Genomic DNA, 11,062 nt, shown 5'->3' with positions numbered 1-11,062 from the left:
TTGAATCCATTTAAGATCTGTCTGTGATTGCAATCTCATGATGATCCGGGAAGTGCTTTTGTAAAGGCATATTAAAAGAGCTTGGAGTGGAAAATGTAGTTTTTTCATGTATACATGTATGAAATAGACAAAATCTACACTTTACGGAGCTGGAATCAAGCCGTCCCTATCCTTCTAGTCAAATATCAAAGGGTCCTTTGACTGCAAGAAAAAAGGATTTGACAGATTATTCCATAAAGATGTCAGTCACAATGTTACACTGTTTATCTGAAGTTCATAATTCATGGAGTATTTGTAACATATGAGCAATATGACTTCATGAAACTGTTCTGATTTTGTGATAAGGACCACACAAATACATCACACCTTTGTTTAGGTAACTAGTAACAGTATAATGCTACATGTGTGTCTAGTGGCTTTAACTCCATGATCAAGTGTATGAAAAAGAACAACAAAGTCAGATAGCAGTTCACGATTTATTTACTGAATAAATTTGGACAAAACACCAGAATCTGTTACGATACAATCAGAACATCTGAGGCAGATATCCCACCATGCACCTCCCCCTCCATGAAACAAAAAGGACTAAACATTAGCACCAAATCAGCACCAACTTAAATAAAAGGTAGCTCAGTCTACAAAAAACAATAAAAAGCAATAGTTGTTTTTTTAATGAAAAGCAACTCAGAAAAGTAGCAAATTGAGAATTTTCATGTTTTTTAACTTTTCTTAAAAAACAAGCACCCTCCTCCCCCCACCCCTCCTCCCTCCCCCTGCTAGGCAGGCTATAGCATTCATGGGGCACATGCCAATGACTAGATAAAAACACAAATTCAAGTAACATTGAGATACGACAAAACATGTCCACTGGTACCCATTCCGAGCGTGATCGTTTCACAGAACCTACGCAGGCAGTAGAAAACTAACATGAGGTCCTGGAGTGAGCATGTCATAGCAATACTATCACTGAATATCTCGTATCAAGTTTTGAAAAAGGAAACGAGGGAGACCGGGTGGCGTGGGCATGTCGGGGAACCAGAATACTGGCACAGAAGATATTGTGTATACTCAAACTTCAGACAGACGTTTCCTCTTTGTGCCTGTCCTGTGTCAAGATATTGCCTACATCATACATGAAAAAGGAATCTCTGAAAAAAGAAAAACCCTGCAATGTAGTTTTAAATATATATTTATTTATATATATTTTATATTTATATATATAGCTGTTACAATTTAAATAAATGTTACGTTCTCCTTCCTACAACTGAAGAATGAATTTAAATAAGAGGAAGCTAATTTTAAGGTGGAATCGTCCATTCACCGAACACATCAAGTGCGTGACGCCATGTTTGGAGGCTTACCAAGAAAAAAACTGTTTAAGATTGAGGTTCAGGGAGTGATTTTAAAGCAGCAGTAACAACAGAGTGGAATAGCTTCAAAACAAAATGAATGACTTGTTTATAAAAGTCATGTCACTGAAACACAAAAGTGTGGAGGTGAATCAAGTGTGAGAAAGGCCGGAGAGAAAGAGGGTGCAGAAACATACCGACTGAAAACAAGGCCATTAAGGGGTTAAGTGACGATGTCAGAATTATTAATAATGAAGACAAAAAAGGAAAAACATTAAAAAAAAGACGAGGTCAAACATGTTGATGATGATGGAAAAAAAAGCTGAAGCTGCTCCATTTACAAACCACTGATCCCAGGTCAGGGACAATCCCCTTGTACTGGTTTAACATTAGAACATGGGCGTGTTACTTCTGACCCTGGGTCTGTGGTTAAAATGTGTAGCACCTAAATAAACAAAAAAAAAAAGATGTGGTGTTGCGGTTTGTCAGTTCATTTTGAATTGTTCTCCTTGGTTTCCTGTTTATGTCCCTTCATGCTTTCCATAGTGTCAAAAATGTTGAATGTGTCTACTTTTATGAGCACCACATTAAACCAAAACAGATCCAAAAAAGAACATTTGCTACATTGTTTGCAACTTGCATGTCTGGCGGCAACTTCCCTGAACAGGAGGTGCTTCGCCAGGTGACGTAGAGATGCCATTTGTCATGCCAGGCTCAAGGTTTTCCATGAAATGGTGGAAAAGGAAACAGGATGGAAACACCTTTATTATGAGTGACAAATGTTCACCTATTAATCTCTAAACTACTGTTTCTGGCTCTGCTGTGAGCGTGGCGAGCCGACCGTGGCAGAGTTGTCCGTTTGTGCTTGCTGTTTGCTCAGCTGAAGAACTGCTCCAGCTCTTCTTCCATGTTCACCTCAGGCACCAGCTGCTCCTGCTCTCTCTCTCCTCTACCGTGCACCACAGCGCCCCCTAGAGCCCAGGAAGCAAACCAGGGGTGCTCCAGAATCTCCCGAGAGGTGAGGCGCTCTGCGGGCTCCCGCCGGAGGATGGAGCGGATCAGGCACTTGGCCTTGGGTGTGAGCGTCTCGGGGATGTTGAAGTGGCCCCTGCGGATTTTACTGAACAGAGAGCCGGGCTCAACGTCATGGAAAGGGTAGCGCCCCACGAGGATGGTGTAAAGCATGACGCCCAGGCTCCAGACGTCAGCTGCCTTCCCCGAATAGCTGCCGTTGGCATTGAGGATCTCAGGACTGACATAAGCAGGGCAGCCATGTTTGTCTGACAGGGAGTCATCATGACCGTCCAGGATATAAGTGTCCTCGAGGCTCTCCAGCTTCACAAGGCTTCTGGAGACACACAAGAGGAAGAGAACACATTAAATATGTTGATGCCGCTAAACAGAAAATGAATTACAAGACACACTTTTGATTGTCATCTTAAGTGTTTTAGATCCATCGCTTTTGGATATCAGAGGAAGCAGAGCACATAATAGTCTGGGCTTATGTTTGACATTTCCTTTCACTTCGATAAAAGCTCAGCCAAAAAGCCTTAACAAACAAAAAGGCTTTCCAAAAGAGCTCCACAATTCAAAAGAAAACACAATTATAGGTCGACTGATCGTCTTGGGTTTCCTGAACTGTTTTGCACGGACAATTAAGAACCCAACAATGTGGATTTTTCTCCCTCCTACTTTATCCCGTCAAAATAGCATCTATTTGTAATCTTCTCTAAACCACACAATAGCAGCAATGACACCCTTGAGTGCTCATAATAACGGCTGGTTGTTGAGATGCATTGTCACTAAAGAATCCTGAGGGGCTCGGGCAAGAACATTTTCCACGTGAGCGGTAAGAGACACTTGTGTGGCTGTGCTAATGCTGCCATCTGCGTGTGAGGTCCATGAGACCTGATGCGGCAGACAAAGAGCCGGGACGTGTGATACTATCTGTCGACTGAGAGCAGCTAGGAAAAAGGAAACCGAGAAGGACGTGCTTGGACATATTCAAGAATGTGTTTTTGCCAACTGTGGCACACGCGTCACATTAGCCCACTCACTTGTCTATTGTTTGTTATAGTCGTTTCATTTAATTAATAAGTACAGCCTTTCCACATTTATAAAATCAGGGAAAGGCTATTGTCCTCTTTAGACAAATGCCCATTGTTCCTCTGTGAGATTAAATGCCATGTGCTTTTTGTTACTGTCTGGATAGCAGTTCATTTGAAGGGCATGTGCAAACCTAGAGGGCTTAAAAATATAAAATGACTTTACAGTTTGTTTTTACAGTAGCACATCCTAAAATATCTCATGAGTTGGGTGTAGGAGGAACTAGAGTTCAACCTTTGACTGAAGCTGTTTGCAGGCTGCTGTTTGGTCAAAGACTAACAGCAGTATGACAAAAAAGGCAGGAAGCTTACAGATCCTGAGGAAGCCTGCTCAAGTATAATTTAATGTCTGGTCTAGTTCCTTTCAGACACCATAGCCTGGTGTTGGGTTCAAGCCAAATCAGATCTTTGCGTCTCAGTCTCTAAAGCAACTTTGTCTCCTCGTCTCTGTAGCCAGAGGGACTGAAAAGATGTAAGGGGATTCTCGACGGGTCATATAGTCGATGCGACCCAGCGCAGTCCTGCACCATCACTCTTAAAATTCCTCCGACATCAATCATTTAATGGGAGTGGGTGGCTGGGCATCCCAGCTCATGAGCAGTCTGGTGTAACATTCAAGGTCACTGAAACGGCACTGAATATGTGAGGCAGCTCAACTTCCTTTTTCCAAAGTGAGAGCCAAAGGATGACGTCACGCTTTAACATAGAGGGCTTTGAGGTGCAGCCTGTGTCTCACTGTCGAGAACTTCACAGAGAGAAATAAATAGTGTGGAAAAAAAGAGTTTCGAGGTTGAATCTATATCCACTCAAATTAAAAGAATATATATCTTTATTAATAAAAAAAGGGGCTCTAAGGTTGCTGTGGCAACAGATGCCTGGATATTAAAATTTGTAGTATTCAAATGCCGCCACCAGGGGTCAGTAAACCTATGCTGTGTGAGTGTGATTCTTCTGCTGATCACTACAGAAGTGCAGCAGTGGAAAAAGCTGGCCTTAATGGATCATCTGTCGTGCAAGAGCTAGTCCTACTCACTTCCCTGCACCAGCTTTTCAGTTCAATGGCTTTATAATAACTGTACTGCAATAATCCCCCCCAAGTGTGTATTGTATGTGCCATATATACCATATACTGTATGAGTCACTTCCACTATTAAACCTGCACAAAAATAGCTCGGGGAGACACAAAGGGCTTATGTTTCCTGTACTCTGCATAACATCTGGGAGAGGCATGTCAGTCTTGCATCGTCTCAGTTTACACTATCCTCAGTGTAAGCTGAGCTATAACAGGGGTAACTCTGACAGCTTGTTATATCACAAACAACATGCACGGATGATGATGCACAGTATGCTTTTAGCAGAACTCACCTGTCCTCATTTTTGAAGACAAACTTCCTCAGTTTCAGGTCACGGAGGACCAGTCCATTGTCGTGGCAATGTGCCACAGCCGAGGCTATCTGATAGAAGAGTCTGGCAGCTTCGTCCTCCCGCAACTTCTTGCAGGTGCGGACAAAAGAGTGCATGTCGCCATAGCTCCTCTCAAAGAACACGTAGGCTCGAGTCTCCCCAAGCAGGATCTCTATGATTTGGTTAATATGTTGGTGCTGGCCCAGGGCAAAGTAGGCCGCCAGTGACTCCTGGTATCGGCCGATGTCAAACACCTGCAATGATAGGGAGGGAAATACATGAATAGTTGCAGTCTGCACTTTAACCAAGTAGCCATTTTGTAATCTAAGATGACTTACTAGTGTCTTATTAATGAAGTGTTTATGTCAGAATCTCAGGAGGAGTACAATAAACTATTCCACTTTTTCCTACTTTAGATACAAACAATAAAACCCAACTGAATGAGATTAAATTTGTCTAACAATAAACCACATCTTTGTCACACCAAACTTAGTCTTTTGGCAGAGGGTGGAAGGTTACACACCGCCAGAACAAAAGCATTATATTAGTGAACAGTGCTGTGCTGCAGCCCGGGGTTGCGGTGTCTCTTTTGTTTCCATAGTAACCCCCAATTGACTTTCAGCACAACCAGTTCAGGTGAGAGGGCTCCTGTGCTCGCAGTCAATACAAATACACCCCACAGCTCTCCAGATCCTAAAGTGTGACCTCGGCTTCCAGCTTGGCAGTAATGATCAATCGTGGAAGTGTTGATTGATTGGTTCTGTATTGAAAGCGGCACATGGCAGATGAGGTCAAAAGGCAGTTAGCTCACAGGCCGTGCCAAAGGCCATTAATTTGTTATTGCCATGACGAAACCTTATCTGGAGTCAAAAGGTACGGGTTATTGGATATGTCATGTCTTATGAGTCCAACGGTGCATGTAAGCATCGTCTCAATTCATCCAGCCACTTAAGCCTGCTTAAAGCTGGAATGTACCTCAGGGATGACCCCACTGCCCGTATAATCAGTAATATAGGAAAGTCAATATGGGCTATAAATGTGGTGAGTGAAGGCCACGAGGACGTCGTCGACCTTTGGGGAAAAGTGGTTTAATTCTCATAGTTAAAGGGGTCAAAGCTGGTGCCAATGTCACGGCAGCTGGATGAACTTCTGAAGTTCCCTCGCCCTGCTGTTAGCTTACACAACTCTCCTTGAAAATAATAAAATATACCAATAATATTTGGTGCATAAAGACTACACTTACGCACCCTATATAAAACCTAGGGTGAAATAATACGATTACAGCATAGCACTATGAAAGAGAGAAGCCACGGGTAAGCGAGAATAGCACAGAGGAGTGTGTGTGCGTGGTTACTCACTCCTTTGTCAACGTTACATCATGCAATCCAAACCACGCAGCTCGCCCCATTCACTTTTTCCATTAGGCTGCTCTGCCAGCTCTCTATTTACAATTCAAGCAATTATTAAAAAGACGAGGGCTGTGGACTTGCTGCAACAGCCAACCTATAGAAACTAACCAAATCAGTATTTCTCTGTATATTTTGTGCAATATGTATTAAAATAATGCACTAATAATTAATGTGATAATGAATGCAAAGGCTTGGGATCTGGAAGAAAACTGGATCTTGTCCAGAAAATGTTGCTCTCACGTTGCAAAACGTTGTTTGAAGTGAGTCGAAAGAGGCAGAGAAGTGGGTGCATGAAGGTAGGCTAGATCGATCACGCTGCCTACTAACCTTACATACGAGCTCTTCCCCGCTGTGCAGGTGGGCGGCTCTGAACACGTGGTCTCCCTCCAGTGGTTCCAACAAAAGGTAGTCCCCGATGCGGGAGATACAGTGTGAGGAGTCCGGGGTCTCCGGCGGGCTGGGGGACCCGAGGTTGGGACTGAAACTCTGGTGCGACTCTGTAGTCCTTAAGCAAGATAACTCTTCAAAATCGTGCGATTTGTGCCGCGATCTCCCATAACGTGAAATGTTAATTGGATTTGACCTCTGTATGTTCATGAGGAATAAGTGTGATAACTCCACAAACACGGGGGCCTTCCTCCTCCTGGTTCTCCTCCTCCTCGATAAGGGCACCACTGTGTTGTAAACTCAGTGCAATATCACAAATCGTCCCTTACTTTTAGATAATCTTGAATGAAGTAAAAAAAATTCTATGTATTTCTCTGCACCTTGTAGCAGAATATCAACAAGCAAAGCTGCCAATCTGGTTTCAAACAAAAAGAGGTCTGTAATTTTCTTTGCAGAGTTCAGCTGCACATTTGACCCCCTTTGTTTTCCATTCAAGAGATAAGGCCAAGTTAAAACGACAGACCTGCTGAAAACGCGTTACACAGACCTGCTGCAATTTCATCAACGTTAGCGGTGCAACAATGTAACAAAGGCTACAAAGTCAGCTGTTACAATGAATGAAGAGCTCAACCCGCAGCTTGTCTGATAGCTTATGTATGGCACGTTTCATAAAACGGAAACAATGTTGGATTAAGCTTGCAGGCACAAAAAAGCTCAATTATATGTATAAAGCAAGTTTTGCAAGCTTATTCGCGCTACTGAATTTAGCCGAAATGTGTCAGACAAATGATGTCTAGCAGGTGCAGAGCTAACCAGTTAGCTTCCTTTGCTAACTAGTACCAGGTCAGTGCTCGGCCTTGTTCCCCGGGATCATATCCATGCACGGTGATTGTCATCCACCACAGGAGCAGAAAACATCCGGAAAAAACTGCTGTAGCTCTTTGTGTGCAGGAGTCGACGTCTTCGCTGTTTCTCTTGGTCCAAATGAAGAAAAGTGTCGTATGTCTGCTGCTGTAAGGAAGGAAGGGACGGCCGGCCGACTTTCCCAGGCCTATCCCTCGATTCAGCAGGACATCCTCTCTCCCGTGGTGCCGCTGTGCTTCTTACGTGGCTGGGAATCTAGTCCATTCAGTGCGGAGGGAGGCCAGCCGAGCTGCACACACTGCACACACTGCGCCTGTACAGAGCAAGAGAGCTGCCGAGCGGAGGGAGCTTCTACACACGCACTCGCCGGCATGCGCGCGCGCACACTCACACACATACAAGGAGGCATACCGACCCGCCCCCTGACGTCACTCCCACCTCGAAACCCTATTGGCTTCCGACAGGAGTTATAATATGCAGCGCAGTCATGTGAGAGCTATGTTGTGCAGCTACACCCCCAGGAGTCTAAATGCATCGCACGCTGGTAAATTGTATGGGGAGGGGGGCGGTGATGGAAGCGAGAGTATAGCTACTGTACGTGCTGTGTTACAAATGTGTTTCCTCCTGAAATGTCATTCAAGGGAAAGTGAGGGAGAGCCCTTTCTCACAATAGCACGCAGATGTTCACCACCCAGCACAGTTATACAGTAGTGATATTCATTTGCAAAAAACAATGTATGCAGCCATTATGTTCGACATAATAGATACATTCTGACGTGAAAATCCATCAAATGACGATGATTTTTTTCCAATAATATTCGCAAAATGAAACTAAACACAACAGGAATGTCTATCATAATGGTGGGGGAAATATTAAAAATGCAGTATTGGAGCAAGAAGGTTAAAATATGGAGATTTGACGGGCATGAGTGGTGTAAGAGGGCGATGACATTGATCAGTGTTAAGCTTTGCCCTTGAGAAAATTGCTCATGTGCATGTTTGAAATTAAAAAGGTATTAGCTTTGCTTTGATATGGGATCATATTCCAGATTTTTGTGCCAAGTGTGTAAAAAAAAACAGATCATTGAACACAGACCTGATTAAAAGCTGGCACAGGCCTGTGTGCTTCTCTTGTAACAAATTCCTGTCTTGCAGAGTTGTGCTCCTGTGATACATTACAAAGCGGAGGATGGAAGAGGTTCATTATTCATTGTTCTTCCTAGATTACCAGGGGGTGTGACGGCGGGATTGTGCAATTCCATGTAGGAATGGCTGGGCGGTGAGAGGAATGCTTGCATCTGGACGCAAGACACTGACAGAAGTGTTCGATTTAACCTTTATTCCCCGTGCATGCAGGCAGTAGCAGTGCACACAAGCATACACAAACATGCACTATTCTGAACCTTCATTTCTCGCCGGCTGCCCGAATAAGCCCCCGCAACATGGAAATGCATTTTTCACACAGGGGCCTCTCATCTCAGAGATGGTGGTTTGCAGATGCAGAATGTGGCTGCACCCACAAGCTTTTACATCGCAGTCCCCGAGCTTATGTGTATGTATGTTCTGTGATATAATCTCAGTGAGCCACCCACGTTACTCTTTATTCTGGAACATTCCTCACTTTACAGAAGCTTTAATTTTGTATTTGTGTCTATCGAGTTATGCAAATGTTGCATTTCAGTTTTATAACGCTACATCTCTGCGTTCGCCCATCGCTCTAATGCCAGATAGGGATTCTGTTAAGCCTAAACCACAGCTGTGCATGAATCAGAATAATAATCCCCAAAGATTCCTCTTTGCCCCCATTCCCTGACACACTCTGTGACTCATTCGCAGTGGAGAGCAGCACTCGAGAAAATCCATTGAGGCTCATCAGCTCTCCAGACACGCCTACATGCTGAGGAGCAACGGCAGGCTGCCCCAGCAGTGCCTTCCAGCGAGAGCTCATGACTCTGTGTATGTGTGTGTGTGTTCGTGCCACTGAAGGAAGATGTGTCCTGGAAGACTTCAGAGGTCAATGAGGACGGATGAGTGTCTCTGAATCCCTGGAGCGGTGTTATGATGCACTTCCTAATAGGCTGTTTTGCCCTGTAGAAAATGATCTAAGGTCAGTTCCCCTGTTATGTTGACGTTACAGGAAGGCCTGAGGGGTGACATCCACCAGAGGAATGTGTTTTCAAATAAAATTCATTAGAATGCATCATGAAACCCACTCAAATGAGAGTTATTTTCCTCATATTGTACATGCAGAAAATAGCCAATTTCCCAGCGTCACATAGCAACGCAGCCATAGCCAGCTCATGTTGACACCAGCAAGAATCAGCGCTGTCACATCCACACCCTGCGGGTAACTTCCACTGAGAAACTCGATCATAGGCGAGGAGATAGATGCAGAGGCATATGAGGAGGAATGAGATCACTGAGTGAGAGTGAGAGGAGAGGATGTGTGGGAGAGAGAGCGAGGCAGGAGGACAGAGGAGGGAAAACAGGGAAGCAGGAGAACGTGACGAGAGGTGGAAAAAGTAAGAGAAGAAGAAGAAAAAAGTGACAGAAAGTTCTGTTCCTCCTTTTTGGAAAGCAGGGGAAATACCTCGTGTCAGGCAGTGAGATGTCAGCTTGAGATTTGAACATAATACATGACTGTACAGAAATATGTGGAAGTAAAGGGCATCAGATGCATCACAATAAAGCAAAGATGCTCCACAGGACAGTCACAGTGAAAGTGCTGACATCAAGTTAATATCAGAAGTGTTCTCAGTTCTGTTTTGACTGCAGACTCGCTCTCATGGGATCTTTGGGTTTATTTTTACATTTACTGCTGAAGATTTCTACAAATTCCCATGATCCTCCTTCTTTTTATGACCCTCGGTGAGCGTGTTGGTGCAGGGCAACAGCTGCAGTACCCCTCAATTTGAAGTGAGTGGAAAAAACAAGTTATTTTGGGGATGGGTATACATGTGCCACATTCTGCTCTCCATGGCGCTTTGGGACCGGAGGCCTGTGTTTAACCCAGAGAGCGAGGGATAGAGCTGCGGATTCGAGGGCAGAGAGGAAGAGAGGAAAAGAAAGGAGGGAGAAGGAGGGGAGGATAATGTTTCACTGATGATGTGACGATGCTCATATTTCTTCCCTATTCTTCCTGTCACTTTAGAGCCGGAGCAGCTCGTCACACAACAATAGCAATCATAAAAAGAGGCACAATTACAAGTGCAGGCTTGTTTTTAATATGCATCTGTAATCAGATCTGCCCTTCAAATAACACGTTATGAAAAATGAAGGCTCCCATTTGTTGTTATGATAATGCACTGTATTATTTTTCTTATGCTAAGAAGTTTAAAAGTACTTTTTTAGAATGATGGTGGATCCAATCAACATAGCAGTGTCATCGTCTTTTTAGCACCAAAGACAATGGAGACATTTACAGCTCTGTTGTGCACTACGTACCACAAACTTTACAGAAGACCTGTCCGTCTACAGAGAGACTGACGATCTGAATCATTAACCCTCAAAGATGGATCAATGTTGAGGGATTCCATAATATAAT

General features: G+C 43.9%; 1 protein-coding gene across 1 annotated transcript; it reads right to left on the bottom strand.

Moving 5' to 3' along the window:
• Nucleotides 1–469: 469 nt before the first annotated feature.
• LOC138585257 (tribbles homolog 2-like) lies at nt 470–7,821 on the bottom strand. The gene is made up of 3 exons (XM_069657546.1): nt 6,595–7,821; nt 4,820–5,112; nt 470–2,697 (listed from the first exon to the last, which is right to left on the bottom strand). The coding sequence occupies exons 1-3, from the start codon at nt 6,862–6,864 to the stop codon at nt 2,226–2,228; spliced, it is 1,035 nt and encodes a 344-aa protein (XP_069513647.1). The 5' UTR covers nt 6,865–7,821; the 3' UTR covers nt 470–2,225.
• Between the last annotated feature and the right edge of the window lie 3,241 nt (nt 7,822–11,062).

This window comes from Semicossyphus pulcher, unplaced genomic scaffold (genome assembly GCF_022749685.1).
Source record: "Semicossyphus pulcher isolate SPU_LCO1_2020_fin unplaced genomic scaffold, fSemPul1.0.p SCAF_11, whole genome shotgun sequence".
Classification (NCBI taxonomy): Eukaryota; Metazoa; Chordata; class Actinopteri; order Labriformes; family Labridae; genus Semicossyphus; species Semicossyphus pulcher.
Note: the sequence above shows the minus strand (reverse complement) of the source record. Positions and strands in the feature narration are given on the sequence as shown.

Bases quoted from the DNA above. Each gene is read 5' to 3' on its own strand.
- LOC138585257 (XM_069657546.1), bottom strand. From the start codon at position 6,864: ATGAACATACAGAGGTCAAATCCAATTAACATTTCACGTTATGGGAGA. The intron at 5,113-6,594 runs GTTAGTAGGCAG...CTATCATTGCAG, and splicing joins GGGAAGAGCTCGTATGTAAG to GTGTTTGACATCGGCCGATA. The intron at 2,698-4,819 runs GTGAGTTCTGCT...GTGTGTCTCCAG, and splicing joins GTCTTCAAAAATGAGGACAG to AAGCCTTGTGAAGCTGGAGA.